Genomic DNA, 22,900 nt, shown 5'->3' with positions numbered 1-22,900 from the left:
CATCAATCAAGCCGACAACGACGAAAAGTCTAAGCAGATTAGACTTATGCATGAGATCTACTCACAAGCCCAAGAAGTTCTCATATATCTCGGAAAATCAGATCCTTCGGTCCATGGCGCGATTGGATCAATGCGTTGGCTCGACTGGAAGCTTATGCCTCTCTACGCTCGGCAATTCCTACTAAGTTCGAATATTGGCATGGCAAGGTTTTTTGTCGAGAGATGGACAGATATGAAGCCTATGAACCCAGAGGACTTTAATTGGGATGCCCTTATAAACTTGTTGACTCGCCCATGGTTCCAACGCACTTGGGTTATTCAAGAAGCGGTTATACCGCAGCATGCACAGGTTATATGTGGCGACCAGTCCATCTCCTGGGCAAAGTTTCTTCGAGTTGTGGATGCCATCAAGCACTATCAGTCCTCTGTAAAGACGATTCCGGGGTACCACTCGATCTACGATACCATTTCCAGTCTGGACTTGATGCGAACAGCTCGCAGCAACCGACATCCGAGGATTTATATCCTTGGTCAGTGGTGGTACCGTCCTCTCCTGACTCGGCGCCCAATGGAAGGTCAAGAAGATTCTAAGCTACTTGATCTCATTTTGATGAGTCGTAGATACAAGTGCACATATCCTCATGATAAGATCTTCGGTATGCTTGGCGTCACGGGGGAGGACACGAGTAGCGAGCTCCTGAAACCGGATTACAACATCTCACCAATGGATGCTTATCGGAACTTTGTGCTGTGGGAAATCAAGAATAATAGAAGCTTCCGTGTCCTTGGCACGAGCTCACAAAAGACCAGTCGACACCGCTCGTCTCCATCGTGGGTTCCAGACTTCAACAAACTTGATCCGATCGAAAGCTTGACCGGGCCTCTCTTCAGCGGTTCAGGGATCGACGCGAGTGCGGGGTTGCCGATGGAGGTACGAGAATCGAGCGATGGTACTATGCTACATATTAAGGGAAGCGTAGTAGACACAATACATACTGTTGGCAAGAAATCGTTCACGGACAGATCCACCAGAATCAGCAAATGTCACCAGCAGGACGAGAGACTTTCAGTCTATGACCAACTTCAAGTGAACAGAGGAATGATTGAAGAAGCAAGGGACATTTGGCTGGAGGCGACGAAAGGATTAGCTCGAGGCCTTGGACCTGGCCCTGGAGATCGAATCTTTGATACCACGGCAACCAGTGGCAGACCTTTACCTGGCAGGTCCATCTCTCCAGGGTGGGAGCCATTTTTACGAGTTCTCTTCGGCGACATCTCCGTCGGTAGCAAATATTCCATGTTCATCAAGGAGATCTCGACGTCCTTTCTTCGCTTGACCCTTGCAGAAGACAAGTTACCGAAGGAATATGCGAAGGGAGAAGCAGTCTTTGCCATCAAGGCACTTGGCTTCTTTGCAGCAATAGCACAGTCACGACGCTTTGCACGAACACATATGGGGCTGGCTGGCTATGTGCCCATGAGGGCGAAGAGGGGAGACTTGGTAGTAGTTCTGTATGGATCTAAAGTACCTTTTGTGGTCAGGGAGCAGGAGCATGGTAGATATTCCTTGGTTGGGGAGTGCTATATGGATGGGATCATGAGTGGTGAGGGAATCAGGTTTGCAAAGTACGAGAATAGAGACATAGAATTGACATTAGTGTAGAGAATGCAACGCCGTATCGACCCATAAGCTGAGCAGGCTTTTGTGTCACTTCACCCATCCTGCCTCATAAACCGGGAATAATAGGTATATCTGTCCATAACATATCAAGCCATTAACCGTTAACGTACAAAATCGTTTCCACCGCTGCGCTTTACGCGGCAGTCTCGGACAATGACATGATAATTCACCCTCGAGTCTAGATTGCGAGCGATGATTGTGTCTTGCAAGACCCCTCCACGTTTTATCGGCCGCTAAGATAGCGCCCATAATTTCCACCATTTAAGAGACACCTGTGACACCCGATTACCTTTGATCGGTTATCACAAAGGATCTCGATTGTCCCAGCAAAAGACGAAACGTCAATCTCTAATCCTTGTGAGCCAACAGTCAACAAAAACAAGTTCACAAGCACGCATCCAAGTATTCGGTTCAGTGGATGTTTCGAAGTGGATAACTGGTCTCCATGAAGATCTTCATAACGCTAAAGCTCCATGCCAAAGCTGATGGGGAAACCCCTGACGCTTATGCAGGCCCTTGCTCACGGGCTTGAATTAACTTTTCTGAGCTCAGACTTTGCACGCTCAATTGCGTGAGATTCGAGACGGCTTGTAATTACATCTTACGATGATTGTGATTCGACCTGCAGGAGACCAGGGAACAAAGCGGAATATCGACGCCACGTAGGCTGCGACGGACGAGACAGCAGGCTAGATCGTCCACTAATCCAGGGTGGAATTAGGGTCAGATGCCCTGTAATAATTTTAGCCCGCTGTGGCTTTTCGCGGGCACGAGCGGGAGGGGCCGGTAAATGCCATTCCTTCAATCCAAGCTACGGCAGATGGACACGTTCACTTTAACTGAGCACGGCAATACGATAGAGCAGCTTGTGAGGTTGACAGATTGATTAAGGAGAAGAATGACTGTCGATGCAGTCGCGTGTTTTTCATTAATAAATACATAGAATCTCCAAAGAAGCCTTCCCAGTAAAAAAAAAAAAAAGTGAAGATAAAAGAGGGAATCACTTGTAATCACCAAACTCCCATCCCATAAATAAATCCGTAAATCCAGTTAAATTACCAGTCAAATCATTTAGCCATGGAGATTCCGTTTCCTGCCTCGAGGGTATCATTGGAGTCAATTGAGCATCGTCGGTCCTTGACAAACTTGGGCCACGTGTTGGTGAGCACCAAGTACTTGATGTGCTGCTCCGAGTCGTCGAAAATAGTCGCATCAAAGCCCTCGGGGATGTCACCCCAGTACATAGCCTTGTCGCTCATGTATCCAGTGTCAGCGACAGAATCAGCTGCCATGATGCCGGTTTCGGAGCCGTGTGATGATGCAGCTGAGGACTTGACTTTGGTTGGTGATGTTGTCATCTGGAATGTCTCGAATGGCAACGCTGGGTCAACCTGCTTCTTGTCGCCGTAGAGGATGCGCGCAGAGCTCTCAAAGACACCCTCCAATCTTCTTTGTTGTTGCGATGATAGGTTAATCTGGAACTCTGCGTCGCGAGAGCTGACGAAGCCGGTGTAAATGCGAAGAGCGCTGTTAAATCTCTCGCGGACGAGTTCTTGCACTGACGGCTCCTTGATCTTCTCGGGGTCGCGCACAGCAGGTGGTAATGAGGACTTCCACTCTGCGACAGCTCGTAAGAAAGCAATGTTCTCTCCCGAAAAGTCGCGAAGGGCTGAGAATTGTTGAAGAGGTTCGGGGTTACGCTCAAGGACGTACTCAAGAGCTTCCATGGTGAGAATACTCTCACCGGAGGCGCTGCTCTTGACAGAGCCGTCCTTGGACCAGGACGTCAGAGCGGAGGGGGCAACAGTCGTAGATCCAGTAGCTACAGATCGAGCACCATTAGTTCCAGCGCTTTTGTTGAGCTGCCATTGAGCGATGGAGTCGAGGGTCTCTTGGCGGAGGTTCTGGTGCTGGATGACTTCCCAGCAGGGCCAGAAGATGGTAAAGATCTCAATGGCCATGATGGAGATGGCAAGCCTATTGTGCGACAGTGAGCGGGGATGTTTTCAATAGGGAACCTTGCTGAGGTAGGTGGCTTACCATTGAGGAGGAATCCAGTAGTAATTGACGGGTGCCATGGCAGGCACATACAAGGCGATGAGCCACATAGGAGTGGCATGAAGGCTGAGTGTCTCGGTCAGTGTGGAGGTCGGTGTTGGCCCTGATCAAGGGATAACTCACTTAGCAATGCAGCATGCGACGGTTTGGGTCCTCCATCCCTGCGTGTCGTTGACACCGCGGGCCTGCCAGAGGATGTAAGGGGCGACGATCCATGCCCAAAGGAACTGCCAGAATACAGAGGGCCACCTAACAAGAGAGAGTCAGTACATATCGCGATGAGATCAGATCTCGGGTGAGTATGCTTACCATTCCCAGCCCTTTCCGACCTGAGACTTTCGGTACTCCTCGGAGCCGGGATGGACCTCTGTGCCGGGAACACCCCATGAGGGATGGAATTTCTTGGATAAGCACCACATGATAATGGTGAGGATGAACTGCATACGTTAGCATCGCCGTATGTATGTGTGGTATAGTTCCATACCTGGACTACCATTCCCAGTCCAACCGTAACAAGAATCTTCTTGGAGTAATCAAGGGCCTGAAAGCGTCCAAGCAACGATCCAGGTCTAACGCGACTCTTGGGAGGCATCTTCTCATCCGAAGCAAACAGTTCCTTCTGCTGCTTGGCGACATGTAGGAAACGGCTGTTGGAAGCGTGGAACAGAGCGATACCGAAGGGGAAATACAAGCTCATGATCCAGAACTCGCCCTCCGGTGTAAATAGAGGGAAGTAAACATATCCGGTCTGGATAGCCCCCCAGTAGATGTGGAGGAGTATGATGGCGGCGAAGGAAACCGGGAGGTCTCGAATTCGAAGCATGGGCATGTCGCGTCGTCTCCAGAGGAAGACCATGCCGCCCGCGACGATGAATGTCCAGACGAAGGTCCAGATGATCCAGAAGATGCCGAGCCCATCGAGTCTGGCCTCGGGTTTTTCGGTTTCGGCCATTGTAGAAAGTGTAATATCGATGTTTTCGAGGAATAATAGGGAAATATTTATTGTAAGGAACGTGGTTTGGAAGGAATGTGCGGTCTCCGCAACACAAAACGGTCGAGGGAGCAGAGAGCAAGTTCGGATTGAACGACAAGCGGAGATGACGACGTATTATAGTAATACGTTAATCGACTGTGATTCCCCGAGCGTCCAGACGCTAAACAAGGACTAAGAAATCTCTTGCAGTGAAAGATGGCAAGAGAATGTGAAAATGGGAGAAGATCGAGAGAGTGATCTAGCAAGAACACGCCCCCCAGATAATGCCATCTCTCTCTCTCTCTCTCTCTCTCTCTCTCCCTTGCGCACGCCCAGTAACTGACCTGAGCTTTGGCTCGGGAAGCCAATTTAGTGCCGTCTAAGCTCCCGACCTCCGTTGATCTTGGCCCCTCTTGGGTAGGGCTGCCCCCCTGCAAGATCCAACCCGCAGTTCGGGACAATTCACGAGAGAGAGAAGATGCCCACTTCGCTCAGACTGACAGCAAAAGCTAGAGGACATTGGATATGGGGGTCGTGAACAGACCGGTTCGCGAAGATGAAATTGCAGATCGACGTAGGTCGACGTCTGTCTGTTCTGTTCCGCCAGGCGTTTGTGATGAATTGGTCCTGGGGTATTTTTTATTTATTTTATTTTTATTTTTGCTTCTTTGCGTAAGGGCGATTTGAGACAGTTACAACCAAGGCAAGGATCATCCTGTGTGACCGTGACCAGCTTTGATCATCATCATCAGCGCCGCGAAGACGAGCAAATGCCCTTGCATCAAGAGGTCGTGTCTTTCCAGCCACGAGCGCAACATTTCCTTTTTTTCCCACTGTCCACGTTATGTCTCTCTTTTTGCCTTGATTGACTGCGATATTATCTCGGAGCGCCATGATTGCTGACCGAGTTCACGCCACAGTGAAAGAAACCTCCAGTTGAGTTTGTTAGTGAAACGCAGCACGAAAAGCTTGTGCCCCCTAAGGCTCGTACTGTATGTCCAAACGGCCGCAGCTTACGGATACAACGGCTGCGTTTGGATTAAGTGTCTTGTATCTTTAATCGCGGAGGCGGGCCGTACAGAATAAATTGAAACGGCTGGTGATGACAGGAGCAGTTCGTCCACCGCCGTTTTCTATCTTCTGTCTCCCTTGCGTCTGGTGTTGTGCTCGCTGGCTCCCTTGCAGTGATGAGCATGTGCTGGAGGTAGGGAGACACAAGAGACAGTGAGCTGCATGCTTTACTGGGGCTGTATCCACTGTGATTTAGGTTACCGTTGGTTCCTGGCGCTTCCGTTTGGGTTTATGACGGTGCTGAGTTTCTTTTTTGCAAGCTGCAATCACTGTAATTTTCCATCGTGTGTCTGTTGGGGAAAAGAAGGGAAAAGGGTTTCTTGCGTGATGATGCTGCATTGTATTCAGGGAGTATCCCCGGCGTCACCCCACTCAAGCGCGATAAACGAAGAGCTGAGGTCGATCTTCAGTGCCATCCCATCCCCATCACATTGCATTGCTCAATTGAGTTGGCTGCATTGTTGGTGGAGGTTAGTCCAGCCAGCCTCAATTGCGAGACACGGTGACTTCCGTCCAATATCCGCAAAGACCGTTTTCATAATATGTGACATTATTGCAAGAGGCGCATGCATGTCGTGTTTAGCGCCCAGCGAAGCAAAGCCCAAGAGACGCTCTGAGAGGGCAGGCAGACCGTGAGGCCTCAAATCTGATCGGTTGTAGATCTCAATAACCCGAGCAAGATGCAATCGCGGGCCCTGCAGCGAGTAGTCACTGTCAAGGTAAAATGACGGCCCAGAACCTGGCCCGACGAGGATAGACTGGGCATCAAAAAAGGAATGATCAGCCCAATCTTGTCGTCATGACAAAATAAGCGACGCTGCATCGTTTACCGGTTCTTCGGGTTGGCCACTCCACCTCCTCAGCCAACTCCGTAACGGTGCCACCGAGCCACGAGATGATTGTGCGACAAGACTCGGTGTTTGCGAGTACAGGTTTTAGGAGAATACACGGCAGCATCGCGTGGCATTACAGACTTTACTTCAATTGTCCTGGTTTCAGTGGCACAGCTAGCTCTCGATATTCCCGTAGATGCCGTCCCGCTTCGACACCTTGTGAGCTGTCAGGAGATTGCACTGTGGGGGAGATCGGCACTGGATGTGAAAAAATGACGGGGGTTTCTGGTGATTGCACCGTAACTCGCACCAGTAAAATTCCCGAGTCTTCCAATGTTTGCTCGTCAGCCGCGACAAAGTAAAGCCCAAGGCCAACTTTCAGCTTATCGCTATCAATTTGCTTGTTGGTAAGACGAACAAACATGTAGCAGCACAAACAAGGATCTTGAACAAAACCTCCGAAGATCAAATCATCCCCACTCTTTTTCACAAAAAGATCACTTCTGACACGATCTTGCCGACTACGACCCTCAATCCTTGCACCAGCTCGTCAAGGGCCATTAAACAATCCATTTCAACAGTGGAAAAGATCAGCACTTCAGTGCCGAAACATATCGGAACGACTTGGCAGATTCAGCATCGGTAATAATAATAAAAAACAGTGGTCAATTTACGCTGTCACGGGAAAAACAGTTCCGCGCCTGAAGGGTTTCATTGATACGGTGATACAAGATTAGTGCCGCCGCCAAGAAATGAATACCGATACTGAATAGTAATCTTTATCCGTACATGCTCATTCAAACATCTTGGACAGGTTCTGAACAGGCCACGCCCTCGCATCTCGAAACTTATCAACAACACCCCTCAGCGCCCTCCTCTCATAAAGATCCGTGAAAAAGTCCCCGTACAACTCCATCCCAAACGCAGCGTGCACAAGAGCCGGTGGACACGCCGGATGGCAGAGGCTTATCCCACACAGATCCAGAATCATCTGCCGTACCTGATTTTCGATTTCTCTCCACTGCGCACGTGTCGATGAATTTCCCCTGATTTGACGTCAGTGGATCACCGTCTCTCAAGAGGTACTATAGTTAAATTAAATTGCTGTTGACCTACCCGAGGAAGGGGTTCTCTGCCATTAGCACCATTTTCGCTATGATGCTGAGCTGCATGGTTGTCACCTCCAGCGCGGAGGAGTACCAGATTATCGGGAAGATTTCTCCATTCGACCTGTCAGCTGGTCGTACATAGAACGGTTGATACTCCTTTAGCGCTTCTTCCTCGAGAACCTCGCCCTGCTTCTGGAGTCGTACTGAACCCGTTAGTTTCACCACCACTTATTCAAGGTAGCACATACGCCATTCTTGTTCTGAACCATCAGCCCATCGCCATTTCGCAACCTGCGCCGTATGAAGAACGATTTTATTCGCCTTCGACGCGCCGTGTCCATACACCGGATCCAGAATCATCTTTGGCGGATGACGCTTTGTAAACGAGTGGTACAGCTCCTGGCGAACGGCCATCCAATATGCCGCTTGGATAAGTGATCGTCGGCCAAAGAGGGTCCTCGACGGTGGACTTCTCAAAACAGCGTCTATGATGGCTAGGAAATTAACCTGAGGTTTTGCGTTCCGCCTTTGGTTCCGCTCCTGCTCTTGGTCTTCTTCGTCGTCGATCTCTTCCAACTGCCGGAGAATAACTGAAACCCTTCAGCGTGAGCTATTGCTAGTATGTTTGGTGAGTCTTACCAGCTGTGGCGATGATGCTCTCGAGTTTTTCGTCGTCTTGGATGAGGTGGAAGTCTCGTAGGGCGGGGATGCATTTTAACGTGTATTCTACTGCGTCGTGGGGTGTGAGTTTGGGTAGCAATTGGCCTTGGTAGAGAATTCCCTGTGGTGTTTTGTATTTCGGAAGACGGCTTAGATGGCGGGCCGAAAGCGCAAAGATCGCGTAGAGAAGTGGTGGATGGTGTCGAGCTCGCAGGGGTACAACGAGTTGAAAGTGCCGTCTCTCATCGCACAGGTCAAGCTGATCACGTTAGCAAATATCATCCACTACCACCAGATCATCGGTACCCAATGTGACAGCTCCTCGACAAAGTATCGAAGCAAACATGCCTCTTGAGGATCTTCAAGCGGAAATTTCGTTGACTCTCCAGAACTGTACGGCTGGTGTGATCGGGGAGAAGGAACATGATCTTGCGGTGGACCATACGGAGATGAAGCGTCGTGAGTTACGGTGTATGCGCTCGAGTTGCTCGGCAAGTCCGTGGGTGATCGACCTGTTGCCTGCTGCCATGGCGAAGAAGGGTAGCTCGGTGAGTTTCCAGCTGATTGCGATGTGCTTGCCACTGGGAATGCTGGGTTGTTTCTTGGGGGTTCGTTGTAGGTTGTTTGAGTCTCTCTTGTTGATGTTGGGTCGTTGAAATTTGCTGGGGCTGTTGAAGATGCACCTGCACCTCCTTCGAGTGGACTTCGCGGGTGGGTGTTGACTGTCAAATGATTAACCACCTTTCTTCACTACAATAATCTCCGTGGTCCTTGACTAACAGTCGCTAATCTCACTGTTGACCCAGGTCTGGTTCGTCAAAGGTCCTGTTGATGAGTTTCGAAAGACAGTTTTCTTCGCAGGTCGAGCACAGGGTAAGTTCTTAATGATACAGCGATGACATCTTGGTTGCCCTTCATCGCCTATAATTAATCAGTCATCATTCGCTATTCATGGCTGCTCAGTTCAGTGAATTCGCCTACATTTGACATGTTTTTCTGAGTATCGGTCAGCACCCCGCATCCAGCCACCGACGCGACGATCTCACCTTTACATTGAAGACATGGTCTCTTTACCACTGGCATCGTTCTCAAAACACTCTTCACGGCCTTAGAAGATGCTGAAATGTCGTAATCAAATACTTTCTCACTGGGTATCCACCTCTAAACTTCTCCATTGCGTTGCTTTTCCCATCACGTGCGGTGGAATCGCTGTTCTCTCCGAGATGGATGGACGCGTCTTGAGCTACCCTACACATTTCTGAATTGCAACCTTTTAAGTTGTAGCTGGAGCAGGAAGAGGCGAAAAATCATCTTTTATAGGGATATGTAATATATATGAACCGTTCGCAGATTAGACAAATTGAATATTGGAGCTGTTGGACGTTGGTTAATTGGATTTGGTCTAGCGTAATCCTTCGTCGCGTGCTGGCTGTCAGCCTCATCTCAATTTCAGCCGTGAACATTCACACTCTCATTCACGCTCTTATAAACACCAAAAATGTCAAGAACAACAAGATCCACCGCCAAAAGGCTCACTCGTCTCCAAACCTCATCCCCAGCACCCATAGTCTCCCCCACAACCACTCTAGAAACAAAACTCTTCGCTACCACATCAGCCTTCGAATCCTACCTCTCAACCAACCACTCCACCAACACAACCGGTCTCTGGCTCAAAATCGCCAAAAAGAACTCCCCCACCCCCTCAATAACATACGACCAAGCCCTCGACACAGCCCTCTGCTACGGCTGGATCGACGGCCAGCGAAAATCCCACGATGATTCTCACTTTATCCAGCGCTTCACGCCTCGTCGGAAGGGAAGTCTCTGGTCCCAGCGAAACGTGAACAAAGTCGCGATTTTAATCGCCGCTGGCCGCATGCAACCTGCAGGACAGGCGGAGATTGATGCAGCGAAGGAGGATGGGCGATGGGAGAGGGCCTATTCGTCTTCAAGTAACGCCACCGTGCCAGAGGATTTTCAAAAAGCGCTGGATGGGAATGAAGCGGCGGGGGAGTTTTGGATGGGGTTGAATAGAACGAAGAGATATGGTTTTATACAGAGACTTGAAACGGCGAAGAGGCCGGAGACGAGAAGGAAGAGGATAGAGCAATTTGTTGAACTACTTGCTACTGGGAAGACTGTTTGATCCATTGCTGGAGGGATTCTCTATTACATTAAAATCTATTCAGACACGATATATGAAGCAAGAATGTTGTGGAATTAATAGTCATCTTCATCATAGCCATCTTCGCCTTCTCCATCTGACTCATCCGCCATACCCATCGTGAAAGGATTTCGCTCTTCATCGTCATCTTCGCTCTCCTCGTCAGCAGTCCTGCTGCTTGCATCAGAATCGTTGTCCACTGGGTTCTCTTGTCGATGGAGACGTAGTCTCTCAGCGAGAGATAGTTTCTTGGGCGGAGCGTCTTCATCTTCTGATTCGTCACTTTCTTCTTCGCTTTCTTCGCTTGGGGAGTCGCTTGCGCGGGGCTCTTTCGACACGCCGCCCTCGTCCTCATCCTCATCATCTGACACGATCGCCCTTGAGCGCTGCCGTGTCTGTTCTTGCTGCATCACTGGCTCATCATCTTCGTCGTCCGATTCAACGACACGAGCCGTCCTTGCGCGTTTCGCTGTCGGTTCCACGTCCTCCTCGTCTTCGTCATCAGAGTCCGAGACCACTCGTCGTTTGCGTCCGCGCTGTACAGGCGCTGATTCTGGCTCGGTTTCAGGACTGGAGAAGTTTGCGCCGGCACCGTCATCCTCATCGTCGGAGATTTCTTGGGGGACGGGCTGAGGGGAACCGCTGGCTAATGAGATACCCTCCTCGTCTGAAGGGTCGTATGTCTCTACAATCTCATCGTCGTCAATGCCATCGCTTTCATACTCATCGAGGTCGGGCCCATTGTTTCCATCGCCATCGTCATCGTCATCCTCTTCGTCTTCATCCGAAGTGTCGTCGCCCAGGTCCGGTCCGAGGGTTTGTAGCAACTCAAATCGTCGAAGGCCGCGCTCGTATTCAAAAGCGACCATGGGCCATGCCTTGAGACCTCTGTGTTCCAACTCACTTCCAAGAGGATCTGGTAAGTTGTCCCATGTATCCCTGTCGATCTGAAATCTCGCAAAGTCGGGATGTCGTTGTAAGTCAGGCCAGCACCACAAGAACTGCAGGTCTTCTCCTAGTCCAGGCTGTTTTTCGTATGTTTGCGTTTGATACCGGTTGATGAGATCCGACGTGCACCACCCCAAAGTCGATTTCTGGCAATCCGTACTTGATACGTTCACGTAGAAGCACTCCAGTTGGGTGAATTGCCTCAAAAGCGCAGGTACGTCTGAGCCACTCAAATCGTCAAGGATGTTGGGCCCGCCAAGCGCAAAGTTTTTGACCTCGCCAGCGAAACCTGGTAGGTGAAACACCATTCTCCCCGGCGGACAACTGAGACCATTCATCAGGACAACGTCGGAATTCCGGTTAAAGCGAACAGTGGCGTCTCCAGCTCCAGCATCGATGCTCAGAGAATCAGGGAAAGCGTTGGTGGCCAGAGCGCGCGACTCTTTGTGAACGGCAAACACCGTGCGGAGGTTCTTTGTCTGATCACCAAGAGCGATGCCGTCGCGTACAGTCCAAACGAAAGAACTCGCCGAGTCGGGATGCAGGGCTGTTCCATATGAGATCTGGAAGTCGAGCACGCGATGCCGAGCGCAGAGTTCAGGACAGAACAACTCCCAGATTGTGTTGCGCAACTCACTAGGAAGGCGACCGAACTGGGGGAACGAGTCGAGATACGAATCCTGCGTGAGGTCGTTGCGGTGGTAAATGCCGTCATCTTCATCGCTGGACTCTTCTTCGCTGCCGTCAGCGGCCATGGTATCTAGCAAGCCTCCACCGTCGGAATCATCGTCGGACTCGGATGATTCATCGCCGGATTCATTTTCGCTGGAATCTTCTTGTTCGCTGTGAGCGCGCTCGTCGTGAGTCTCATTTTCGCTTTGGTCGGATTGAGATTCGGCCATATTTGACAGGTTACGCGCGCGCTTTGAGTGAGGGAGATAGCCTTGACGCGCTCTGCCTGAAAGCTTTGGTGAGAGCTGATGCAGGGCAGGATGAAATGAGTGCACGTGATTGCGACTTCTTATCTCCACGTGATCATGGTCGCTGGTATCATATTGCGCGCTGACCGCAGCGCCATAAGCCCCACGCGTGAATCATCGTCGAAATTGACGAAATAATGGAGAAGTCGGAACTGGCATTCTTGTAATATTCGAATTACAGATCCATACTCTGTATTTGCCGCCCGGTATTCGCATCGTTTCCCGAGCCTCTCAGCACAATTAACGCGCGGGGGCATTGGAGACACGTTACTAATCTTAGTGCATCCTCACTACTGCACGACTCTCGCTTTGTCATGACCCATCTCCATATTTCTGATCACTAACAATTAATCTGACCAATTGCCATATCACAAACTCTCCCTGTTCAGTTAGGGCTGCATCTCGATGTCTTGGCGTTTACCGACATGCCGACTCTGGTATACGGCTTACCTGATGATTATACCAATCATTGGTACGGACTCGCGCAAAGCTCCGCTGCTGTACGAGGCTGTCTTTGGGCCCTTATTCATCTGTCTAAGTGGACAAGGTTTGGATTGCTAAGGATTTCTGTGCCCATCATGCATGCAGCTTTGTGGCTGGATTCACCATCACGGTTGTGTCATGGGCCTATAAAGACAACTCCTCGTCTTCAATAACAGACTCTTTATCAACTCACTCCCGATTCAATTCACCCAATCCATAGACTCTCAAACTCTTAACGTCTCACAATAACTCAAAATGTCCAAGATTCTTACTGTTTTCGGCGCCACTGGCAACCAGGGCGGCTCTGTCGTTCGCGCCATCCTCAACGACCCCGCTCTCTCCAAAGAGTTCAAGATCCGTGGCATCACCCGAGATGTCTCCAAGCCCGCTGCCCAGGCTCTCGCCTCAAAGGGCGTTGAGGTCGTTGCTGTAAGTTAGGCCATATTCTCAATCAAGAACTCAATCTGACTCTTGCAGGCCGACATGAACACCGCTGAGCAAGTCGCTCCCGCTGTCAAGGACGCTCACACTGTCTTCCTCGTCACAAACTACTGGGAGACCAACAGCGGCAACGGCGAGATCGCTCAAGGAAAGGCTGTCGCCGACGCATGCAAAACTGCTGGTGTGAAGCAGCTCATTTTCTCGTCTCTTCTCGACACCAACAAGATCAGCAACGGTCGCCTTACTCACATCAAGCATTTTGAGGGCAAGGCCGAGATTGAGGAGTACATCCGACAGATCAATGTTCCTGCTACTTTTGTCCTTCCTGGTTTCTTTGCTTCTAACCTCTTCACTTCGATCCGCAAGAATGAAGACGGTAGCTATGGCTGGGCTCTCCCTGCCAATGGTGACAAGGCCAAGGTTCCTCTCTTTGACGTGAACGCCGATATGGGTAAGTTGGTCAACTAAAATGACAAGGATAACTGCTAACTCATACTAGGCAAGTTCGTAAAGGCCGCAATCAAGAACTTCCCCGGCACTATCAATAAGCGCATCTTTGCTGCCACCGATTACTACTCCCCCAACAGAATCATCTCCGAGTTCAGCGAAGTCATCGGAAAGCCCGCTACCTTTAACCAAGTTCCCGCCGATGTCTTCGAGTCTTTCCTCCCTGCTCCCGTCGCAAAGGAACTGACTGAAAACATGATGCTCTTGGAGGACCCTGGATACTACGGCGATGCTGATCTCAAGGAGAGCTTGGATCTTCTGGATGAGAAGCCTGTTACTTGGAAGGAGTTTGTTGAGCAGAACAGATCTAAGTGGGAATAAAAAGATGATATCAAAAACGGCCCGCATAAGCCATAAGTAATAGCAAAAATACCTATTTTCTATAGTTCTGCATTTATAAAATCTTATGATCTTGCGCTATAGCTATCGCCTAATGGCCGATGGCCCGATACTTGATAGAATCAATTGCTAGCCATAATAGCACTGGAATAAAGAACAGTTTAGATCTTGAGCGTGATATCACACCAGAACTCCATACGGATGCCCTTCAGATGAGTAAAGTCAAGATCCTTCGCCTGCAATCCCCCAACACCAACCGTCAACTCCCATTCAGTCAAAGGACTTTGTCTTGTATAATCCAGGTTTTGCCCGTAATCTCCATCGCAGATGATAGACCGGTCCTCGACACTGTACTCAAAAAGAAGGGCGCGAGCATCTCCGACAAACGCGTTGAAAGGAGCTGCACCGTCCTTTCTTCCAGGAAGACTGATGTCATAAAACCTCCCAGAGGTCTTTAACAAGAGCCGAATACTAGCGTTGTCACCTGTTGCGTAAAAGCTCGGAGCCACAGAGACCCCTTCAAGATAGCATCTGTTCACAAGGTGTCAGTAAGGGTGCCGAACTCTGCTAGTTCTACAAGCTTACCGTGCTTTCGAAACCCGAATGCGAGAGAAGCCGGCAAACATGGCGTCCTTTGGATCCAACGAAACAAAGACAGACTCATTCTTGAGCAACCTGTCTCTCAGGCTCGAAGTGCTGGCAGCATCACCGCAAGTCAAGATACTGAACTTTCGCTGCTGCACCATGACCCGTGATCCGAAGGCCGCGACATTACCTTGGAACTTAGCAGCGTCTTCCAGATAGTCAAGCACGGGCTTGACGGGCGAGATGTTGACGGGAGGCTTGTCAGTCAAAGCGTGAAACATGTAAGCTTCCGAGTACATGTAAAAGTCGAGAAAGACAAGCGATCTAATGGAAAGAAGACGGTCAAACATGGCTCTCTTCAGGAGATCCAGCACAGCACCCTGTTGCTCTGTGGCCTTGGCGGATAGAGTCAGGCGATTCTTCTCTTTGTGCTGAAGTTTGACTTTCAAAAGAATGATGGCCAGCTCATTACCTCGCTGACATAAATTCTCTTGAGTCTGTAGGTATGTCTTGCCATTGATAACAAGCGTGCGCAGAGCAAAGAAATACTTCTCTTTTGCCGGGAACTCAATGGTTTCCACTGTACTCTCGATCTGGTCAACCTTTTCCCTGAAGATGTCCCACAGAGCGGTAGCATTATAGATATCCAAGCTCATATCGGGGCGCTGAATGGCGGTCTTCTCCTGGAGTGTTTTGGACGCGTTGAGAGCTGTGACTACAGCCTGGATCGTTTCGGAAAGCTTTTTCAGCTTTTCCAATATTGGCTTCAGCTTCTCGTATATCTCTTTGATCCTCTTGACAACATCCTTGATGGTTTCTATGATCTTGGCAATCTTATCGGCAGCTTCCACAGCCTTTCCTGCAGCACCAGCAATCATAGGAGCTGCAAGACCACCAGACGCGACAGTTGCGGTGACCGCTCCAATAGTGCTAATACAAGCAGAGAATACAGCTTTAGCTGCTTCAATCTTCTGCTCTGTGCACCAATCTTCAAGACCTTTGCTGAACTCCTTCTGAAGAGGAACCAAGTCTGTGTTATTCTGATCGTATCGTTTGAACGCAACTCCTCTGGCTGATTGTGCTGAAGAGTAGGCCTTCTGAGCAAGATCCTCGAGAAATGCGTACTCTGACATGGCGTCTTCGCTCTTTGCGATGAGGTTGACAGTCTGTCCAAGAACAGCGGCTGAAGTTCGCTCCTGTGCCGCGAAATTCTGGAATGCCTGCTCAAAGGCTGTACTAGCTGCCAGTCGCGATTCGAGAACTTGCTTGCTTGCGTAAATGTTGACAGAAGGCACATTGAAGACCTTTCGTTCCTGCGAGAGAACGAGACTGTTTCGCAGAGAACACGCATGTATGTTCAAGGCGGCACTGCTCTCATGAGCACTCAAATTGCAAACCCAATTCAGAATCTCCAACGCAAGCTTGGGATTGATCTTGATGATTGTGGCGGCGACAAGAAATTGGTACATAGCGAGCCTGGGTAAATTGTCGTTGTTTTCGATGAAGTTGCCAGTTTCCAAGGTTCCGTCACTCTTGATCCTGTTCAAGTAATTTGCTGTCGTCATGTCCAGAGCAGTTGAGTCATGGTCAATGAAAAGAAACTTCGTGCCATCCCAGTTGACAGTGATACCCCAGCTTTCGGGGGCAATGGACAGTGGAAGCTTTATGATGGAACCATCACCGAACTCAAGGCGCGCGGTGAAGCCCTCTTTGAGCTCGTATGTGTAGAATTCAAGCTGGCAGTCTTCTGAGAAGTGCATATGGAGGGCTTGACTGGCATTCTGACATTCGACCTTGCGAGCAAAGACTTGCAGACCAAAGGGTTTCTCCGAGTCTTTATACCCAATGACCAGACCTTCAGTAAGATTAATAGTGTCGCAGTAGAGAACCAGTCTTCGAAGATCCTCTTTAGTGTGAGTTTGAACATAGACTTGTGCTTCGTTCAAGACCTCGGCTAGCTGGACGAACGGCCGACGAATATAGACCTGTAGTTATGAGAATGGCTCAGAAGAGCATTGAATGATGAGAAAACTCACAGTTCGAGGAAGCTCATCGAGGTAAAAGGACTCAGACAAATCCTTGGCTAGTTGTTTCTCACCGAGAGTGAAAGTGTTGTGCAGGTAATCAGCTGCGAGTTGAAACTCCATGTTGATTCAACTGTTGACGTAGTTCAGATCGAAAGGAAAAATAAAGATAGGTATCAGAAGAGGACCAAATTAGATCACTGCAATAAATTGAGGCGATGGGGATCTATTAGATGGATTTCCTCCAGGCTGTCGCTGCCGGATTATTATAGTGTTTGAGGCCTTGATAGCTTTTCATATCAAGGGCTTCTTCTGATGGTGAATTTATCGCCGCGCTGGCCACGTACCATAGCTAGATTGCCATTCAAAATGGGAAAAGGGCTTCCGGAGAGTCTTGTCCTTAAAGAGGTCAGAAATTCAATAGCGCGGCCGACTAGCCAATTGAGGCATCAAATAAGTGGGAATAACGCCTGTCAGTTGCATGGACTATTGCCTCGCCTCAGGGCGCAAGAAAACTTCATACCTTGAAGCAGGATATCAAAAATAACTAGTCTAAGGTCCACTAAACTTACACTAAATTTACCTAAGTCTTTCTGTCATCCAGGATGGAAGTCCTAAGTTTTCTTGCCTCCCCTAGCCTTGTTTAGAACAGCTATCAACCAGTCGCACTGCGCTAAGCCGTTTCTTCTGAACAAGCGGGGCTGTGCTCTGGTTCAGCTCGACACTTGTGATCTTGGCGACGTTCAGGGTGCCTCAAGGTCCACGAATACTTTCCCAAGTGAGCGAGAAGCAGGAGTCTCGACCATGAGAATTCAATACTTGAAGTTCCGGTGACGCCGAGCTGAACACGTACCTTTGAAGAAGCGGTGATGAACGTTGCTCTTCAGCTCGCCACTTGCTAAACCTCTGGTATTGCTTACCATCCTCACATAAACAGACCTTCCCATAGTCCCTAAATACCCGCTGTTGCCACGAAGTATTTATAGGTGTTTGGCAGGAAGTTTATGATCTCCAGTAAGCTACCAAGCAATACATTCTTCTCTCAATTGAACCTTCTCATCCTCATATCAACTAAGCACCTCTTACCTTGTTCTCCTTGTTGTACCAAATCTTTCACCATGACTGCCGTAGTCGCGATCAATCCGAATCAAATCTTTGAAGATTTCACCAACGGAACTAAAACATTCATCAGAGAGGCCCCTGTCGCCTTTAAGGCCACTACTGAACAGAAGCCTGCCCCGGCTTTCGTCCTCAATGATGTGATGTTTGTAGGGCTTCAGTCCTATGTCAAGTCTGCTTTAAAGATACCCAAGACAGACGAACTATTCAAGGCGACCTATCCGTTCAAAGGCCTCGACCTTTGGATCCAAACTCAGTCGGAATATGATGTCAGTGACATTCACTTATGGCAACCGTATTGGAAATGCTGACATGACGACCAGCAACTATACAAGAGCCTTATCCCCATCCATGAGCACTGTGAGACCTTCCTCAAAGATGGAATCAATCCTATGATCGGTCTTGGTAAGTGCTCACACCGCGAAGAACCTTTGGATTATAGCTAACAGCCCGATTTTCACATAAAGCTCATGCCGTTGCTGACTATGCTGGGAACGCAACCGTATTTCTCGAGGAGCTGAAAAAGCAGATGGATATAATTTGTGATAGGAAGATACCTACTCGAAGCGATGAAGCAATGGAAGCAAAGATGAACGCGAAAGAGATTCTCACAGCTTTGCAAGAAGAAGCTAAAGAAACTAATCAGAAACTAATCAGGATTACCGAGGCGATAAGCTTGGTGCGTACATGTCGAATGTCCTTCCGGTAAAGTATTGCCATCAGGCTCTTGGCTAACAATTCGGCTTTAGTTCAAATCACAGACGGAAAGCGACGCAGCAGCGCTGAAAATCCTGAAACCTATACTTGATGAGAAATTTAGTGAAAAACACCTTGACAGCCCTATGACAAAGCATATGGAGGAGACGCGCACATGTATCCGGAAATTGATCAAGAACCAACAAAAGACAGTAATGAGCCAGGAGTATCTGAACAGCTACAAGTGGCTATGTATGCTTTTCGTCATTTCTTTCTAATTGTAGAGTTCCCTACTGACAGTCAACCTGCAGGGGATTTCCCTGGCGTGGGAGGCCTTCTTCTTCCCTGGGCTTCTGAAGATATGAAGGAAGCTCTGCGAAACTACGCAGCCAAAAATGACAAGTATAAGATAATGGTAGCCCAGGGCGATCAAGAGAGAGCTCATCTTCTGAAGTCAATTGGTGAGTTATTGGTCTGATGACATCGACCAGAGCTGACCTCTTTCATAAAGATACCGCCAGAGGACTGATCGAGAATATCGATGGTGTCATGAAACACCTTGACGAGGCAAAAAAGTCCTTAGACAATATCTTCGGTTGGTTTTTTCAATTAGCTCTTGGAATAGGACTTGGCTAACTTGGTTTTAGATGGCATGACAATGATGAATATGTCATGTTCCACCCTCCGAAAAAAGCTCGAGAGTATTGACGGGAATGTAAAGACCGAAGCGCACGGTTCTTCCATGAGCAAGCTTTACATCAACATGGCTGTGACATCGTGGAACAACGTGAGTAAAGGATTGCCAAAGCATCGAATGCCACAACCCCAGGCTGACTAGGTTGGATTATAGGTGCTTGAAGTGGCACGCTCGTTCGCGAAGCACGGCATCATTGAGGAAGCCACCAACACCAACACCGACACCCCTAAGCGCAGAGGTCAAGCAGTCATCCTCGCCGCTTCTTACGGCGGACAAACTGTCACGGATCTGGCCAAGATGCAGCTCAACTACGGCTCCAAAATCGTCATCTCCACAAATGACCTCATCTTCCCTGACAATATGCCCGGAATGCCAAAGTCTCTTAGCATTCTGTATCGATTCGACGACGACGCGAACTCCTCGCGTATCTTTACCTGTGACACAGGAACTGGGCAAGTCCACATCCTCACTGCACAGAGTAGCTCCGGGTCTGAGGCAGCTCTTGGCTTCAACAAGGGTCCGACAAGTCGATATAAGTTCCATTCGGCGGTTTTTGGTCTGCGACAAATCACCGACAAGAAAACCTTGGAATATATAATGAATTCAGCTGAAACAATGAACGCTATGCCAGTTAGCACTCTGGCCGCTTTGGCAAACTCAAGTAATGATTCTTGGCCTGGAAAAGTCAAGAGCGTGGCAATCTTCTACACTGTAGATGGGGTTCTTGCTTGCGGATCTGCGGTCCAGGATGGAGCTATTTTCTTCTAAGCGGCTAATACTGTTTCGCATTAGCGAGAGATATTAGTATCGTGAAGCTGCATCAGATCGAGTATTTGAGTCTAGCATTAACCTTATTGAACTCGAATAATACATGTTGCCTTTTTGCATGCCACCAACTTAATTAATTTATCGAAAAATGCCTTGGACAGCAAGTCATGGAATTTCTTTGTGTATGGTCAGCCCTGTGCTTTGTGGGACTACGATATACATACTTCATAAAAAAAGAAAAATGATCCAGGATACTTCTCATTCCCGGATAAATATTCAGTAAACTATAGGTCACCATGTAGATAGCTAATAAGCAGTTCTTCCCTCAAAGTAAAACCCAATATAATCACTCGTCCACATGCCAGTCATCCATCAAGCCTCTATCTGTCATCTGCTTCAGAAACCTCTTGATTTTGTATTCGCCCCCAAGTCGAAACCTTCCTCTCGCTGGGAGTCCGACACTCATTGTGACAGGGGTAATGACGATCTGGGCGCCATGACCTCCATATTCTCTGGCAAGCTCCTGAAGTTTCTGTTCATTACCAGGTGTAGTTCTGATTCTGGTGAACTTGGTGACTATAACCCCCTTCGGCTCTATATTCTTCGACATTGCAAAGTTTGGACTGTTGTTGACTTATTTGTATCTCTACAGAGATTGATTGAGGTCTGATACAATCGTAAATTTGGTTGCTTGAAGATTGGAATCGCGAACAGCGGAAGAACAAGGCCTTTTATACCTAGAGCCGGATTCTTGTGTAGAGCTTCACTATGGTTACTACCATAAATGGCAGTGATTCCCGTGCAAGAGCTGTTTTCATCACGAAATCACGCACGTTGACAGTCACACACTCGTATGACTCAAACCATGCTATTCTGATAAGCAGTGGCCAGTGGTCATATGTGAGCTTTTTCAGTCGCTTTGCGGATCAATGAAAATGGTTCGCCATGTTGCTTCACACGTTATCGAGGAACAGTTAGATAAAAGTGACCTCTTATTTCGGTGATAAAGGTCAATTATGAAAGTAGTCGAAGTAAAGCTGGGGCTTTTTTCCTTATTGCTGCACATCCGTCTCTCCACGATGAGCAACGATTAGAGGGTCTAGGATCCGACTTTCCTCCAACTTCCAATCTGTCATTAACCCCACCTTTTCCATCCCGTCCTTAATGGTGTGCAGACTATGTCTGTCTGGTCTCATTTCTGCAGTGGAGAATACAATTGTGATTTGATCATCTGAAATAAAGAAACTGGCTCCATGAGGTTTAACTTCCTTCTCAATCCTATCGAGCTTCTCCTTGTTACCTGATGTATTGTTGATCCTTGCGAAATCAGGTCTCGGTTTCTAGCTAGTTGTCGTTGTTTGTGTTGAGTCCTCTCATTGTAGCGTTATGGGTGTATATAGTTTGGTTGTAGCTTTGTGGTAGTTCAGTGCTCTGTGCTTTCCTGGTAGAATGGGTTTATTTGATGAATGAACCTGCCGAAAGACCAGTGCCCAGTGTAACTATACATACCAGCCCTGTCACCTGCGCCGAGAGCTCCAGCTTGATCATTGAACTTAACCCACAGTGATTCTCACGGACCTGCTGCGATTCACTTAGCATGTGAAGGTCAGTGTTATCAGAGTCAGATAATGAACTGATTCCAAGTCCGTCAGCTTCAAGAGCAGTGAATCCATCTGAACCGCTTGTGTTGAGCTTTCCGCAGTCGGTCGCTTTCACACAAAAAGAGGATGTTTTGGGCATAATCCCTTTTGCTCAGAATCTTGTTGTGAAATTCACGTTTAAAATATGCAATGAAGTGACTTCGAGGTTAAAAATATCCTGGGCTATCATTGTGAAGAAAGGCCCCCCACGTCTTGGACAAAAAGAACTGTGACAGTGTCATGGGACCCCCGTGGCTTTCTTTACCAAATCTTATATAGACTGGGTACTTCGAGGCCAAGTTATGAGTCGAACCCAGAGCAAGCATTCACCATCGTCTTATTCTCCTCTCTTATCCCCGTAGCCTCCGGCTTCACCGCATAGTGAGATTGTTTCCAGCTCTCTCCAACTCCACTATTGACCACCAGATCCGCCACGTCTGCCATGGAACCAAAGGAATTAAATCGAATTCGGTATTTCGATTGAAGGATGGCTCCCCCGTCGTGTAGTTTGTAGTCCCAGTCATCTTGGCTAAGCTCTTTGAGCTTTGGCAGTTTCCCTTCCGGGTTCATGGCATGATGAACCGACATTCACTGGCAGAACAGAAAGCTCTGATACAGAGACCAGCACATGTCCCTGATCAGAGGACATGTCAGTTTGGCGAGGGTGAGAATGACTTGGAGGGAAATGTCCAGCCTTTCACGCCTTCCCTGGTGGACTGCCAAGATCTATGACAAATTGATGGATGCGATTGACGGTGAATGATGATCTGATTACTGTGAACGGGAAACGCTTTAGTCAAGTGTGACGCCACCCCTCAAACTGGTTGCCACCACCAAGCCTTTGCAGAATAGAAATGATGAACTTGAACTATATATATATAATGACTAAATAAATGCCCCTCAACTAATGATACCTACAACCGTTTACGTAATATGGTCAAGAGAAATTAATCCCAATATTTCAATTGAGTCCTAAATTAGTACTTCTTAACGCACCGTGTAGATAATGAAATCTGCAATTATAACAGCTGTTGATGGTTCACCTAGAATGCGCATGTCAAGTTGGAGTTCTCGAGGACTTGCACAGGGAAGAAATTCACAGCCTTCAGGGATACATATATGCA

At 48.5% G+C, this 22,900-nt stretch overlaps 9 protein-coding genes across 10 annotated transcripts; 4 read left to right on the top strand and 5 right to left on the bottom strand.

Moving 5' to 3' along the window:
* Positions 1 to 46: 46 nt before the first annotated feature.
* Positions 47 to 1,663, top strand: FOIG_11314 (uncharacterized protein; the record flags this gene model as incomplete). Its single annotated transcript, XM_031211870.1, has 1 exon — positions 47 to 1,663. The coding sequence occupies one exon, from the start codon at positions 47 to 49 to the stop codon at positions 1,661 to 1,663; it is 1,617 nt and encodes a 538-aa protein (XP_031058444.1).
* An 881-nt stretch (positions 1,664 to 2,544) lies between these two features.
* Positions 2,545 to 4,999, bottom strand: FOIG_11313 (uncharacterized protein). Its single transcript, XM_031211869.1, has 5 exons — positions 4,224 to 4,999; positions 4,049 to 4,176; positions 3,863 to 3,988; positions 3,722 to 3,805; positions 2,545 to 3,658 (listed from the first exon to the last, which is right to left on the bottom strand). The coding sequence occupies exons 1-5, from the start codon at positions 4,689 to 4,691 to the stop codon at positions 2,749 to 2,751; spliced, it is 1,716 nt and encodes a 571-aa protein (XP_031058443.1). The 5' UTR covers positions 4,692 to 4,999; the 3' UTR covers positions 2,545 to 2,748.
* Positions 5,000 to 7,406: 2,407 nt separating this feature from the next.
* Positions 7,407 to 9,552, bottom strand: FOIG_11312 (uncharacterized protein). Of its 2 annotated transcripts, XM_031211867.1 has the most exons (8): positions 9,432 to 9,552; positions 9,367 to 9,381; positions 9,166 to 9,306; positions 8,692 to 9,107; positions 8,365 to 8,644; positions 7,974 to 8,315; positions 7,733 to 7,928; positions 7,407 to 7,662 (listed from the first exon to the last, which is right to left on the bottom strand). In XM_031211867.1, the coding sequence occupies exons 1-8, from the start codon at positions 9,466 to 9,468 to the stop codon at positions 7,410 to 7,412; spliced, it is 1,680 nt and encodes a 559-aa protein (XP_031058441.1). In that variant the 5' UTR covers positions 9,469 to 9,552; the 3' UTR covers positions 7,407 to 7,409. The 2 variants fall into 2 exon arrangements, with proteins under 2 accessions (XP_031058441.1, XP_031058442.1); XM_031211868.1 differs by having other exon boundaries at positions 7,407 to 7,928.
* A 299-nt stretch (positions 9,553 to 9,851) lies between these two features.
* Positions 9,852 to 10,614, top strand: FOIG_11311 (uncharacterized protein). The gene has a single exon (XM_031211866.1). It carries the CDS (start codon positions 9,884 to 9,886, stop codon positions 10,529 to 10,531), a length of 648 nt encoding a protein of 215 aa, XP_031058440.1. The 5' UTR covers positions 9,852 to 9,883; the 3' UTR covers positions 10,532 to 10,614.
* On the bottom strand, positions 10,485 to 12,399 carry FOIG_11310 (uncharacterized protein; the record flags this gene model as incomplete). Its single annotated transcript, XM_031211865.1, has 1 exon — positions 10,485 to 12,399. One exon carries the CDS (start codon positions 12,397 to 12,399, stop codon positions 10,606 to 10,608), a length of 1,794 nt encoding a protein of 597 aa, XP_031058439.1. The 3' UTR covers positions 10,485 to 10,605.
* Positions 12,400 to 13,203: 804 nt separating this feature from the next.
* FOIG_11309 (uncharacterized protein) lies at positions 13,204 to 14,229 on the top strand (the record flags this gene model as incomplete). The annotated part of the gene is made up of 3 exons (XM_031211864.1): positions 13,204 to 13,389; positions 13,438 to 13,852; positions 13,901 to 14,229. The coding sequence occupies exons 1-3, from the start codon at positions 13,216 to 13,218 to the stop codon at positions 14,227 to 14,229; spliced, it is 918 nt and encodes a 305-aa protein (XP_031058438.1). The 5' UTR covers positions 13,204 to 13,215.
* A 179-nt stretch (positions 14,230 to 14,408) lies between these two features.
* On the bottom strand, positions 14,409 to 16,979 carry FOIG_11308 (uncharacterized protein; the record flags this gene model as incomplete). Its single annotated transcript, XM_031211863.1, has 3 exons — positions 14,409 to 14,778; positions 14,833 to 16,817; positions 16,869 to 16,979. 3 exons carry the CDS (start codon positions 16,977 to 16,979, stop codon positions 14,409 to 14,411), a joined length of 2,466 nt encoding a protein of 821 aa, XP_031058437.1.
* A 995-nt stretch (positions 16,980 to 17,974) lies between these two features.
* Positions 17,975 to 20,136, top strand: FOIG_11307 (uncharacterized protein; the record flags this gene model as incomplete). Its single annotated transcript, XM_031211862.1, has 8 exons — positions 17,975 to 18,244; positions 18,299 to 18,380; positions 18,443 to 18,654; positions 18,725 to 18,923; positions 18,983 to 19,132; positions 19,183 to 19,266; positions 19,319 to 19,458; positions 19,522 to 20,136. The coding sequence occupies 8 exons, from the start codon at positions 17,975 to 17,977 to the stop codon at positions 20,134 to 20,136; spliced, it is 1,752 nt and encodes a 583-aa protein (XP_031058436.1).
* A 346-nt stretch (positions 20,137 to 20,482) lies between these two features.
* On the bottom strand, positions 20,483 to 22,346 carry FOIG_11306 (uncharacterized protein; the record flags this gene model as incomplete). Its single annotated transcript, XM_031211861.1, has 3 exons — positions 20,483 to 20,668; positions 21,646 to 21,727; positions 22,090 to 22,346. 3 exons carry the CDS (start codon positions 22,344 to 22,346, stop codon positions 20,483 to 20,485), a joined length of 525 nt encoding a protein of 174 aa, XP_031058435.1.
* Positions 22,347 to 22,900: the final 554 nt, after the last annotated feature.

Source organism: Fusarium odoratissimum, assembly GCF_000260195.1.
Source record: "Fusarium odoratissimum NRRL 54006 unplaced genomic scaffold supercont1.21, whole genome shotgun sequence".
NCBI lineage: Eukaryota > Fungi > Ascomycota > Sordariomycetes > Hypocreales > Nectriaceae > Fusarium > Fusarium odoratissimum.
This window is presented reverse-complemented; position numbering and strand designations above follow the sequence as displayed.

Excerpts from the sequence above, each read along its gene's own strand:
- FOIG_11312 (XM_031211867.1), bottom strand. The coding sequence starts at position 9,468 with ATGCCAGTGGTAAAGAGACCATGTCTTCAATGTAAAG. Across the intron at positions 7,929-7,973 it reads TGGTTCAGAACAAGAATGGC|TACGACTCCAGAAGCAGGGC; the intron begins GTATGTGCTACC and ends TAACGGGTTCAG. Across the intron at positions 7,663-7,732 it reads GCAGAGAACCCCTTCCTCGG|GGGAAATTCATCGACACGTG; the intron begins GTAGGTCAACAG and ends ACGTCAAATCAG.
- FOIG_11313 (XM_031211869.1), bottom strand. The coding sequence starts at position 4,691 with ATGGCCGAAACCGAAAAACCCGAGGCCAGACTCGATGGGCTCGGCATC. Across the intron at positions 4,177-4,223 it reads GACTGGGAATGGTAGTCCAG|TTCATCCTCACCATTATCAT; the intron begins GTATGGAACTAT and ends TAACGTATGCAG. Across the intron at positions 3,806-3,862 it reads GTCGCATGCTGCATTGCTAA|CCTTCATGCCACTCCTATGT; the intron begins GTGAGTTATCCC and ends CGAGACACTCAG.
- FOIG_11311 (XM_031211866.1), top strand. The coding sequence starts at position 9,884 with ATGTCAAGAACAACAAGATCCACCGCCAAAAGGCTCACTCGTCTCCAA.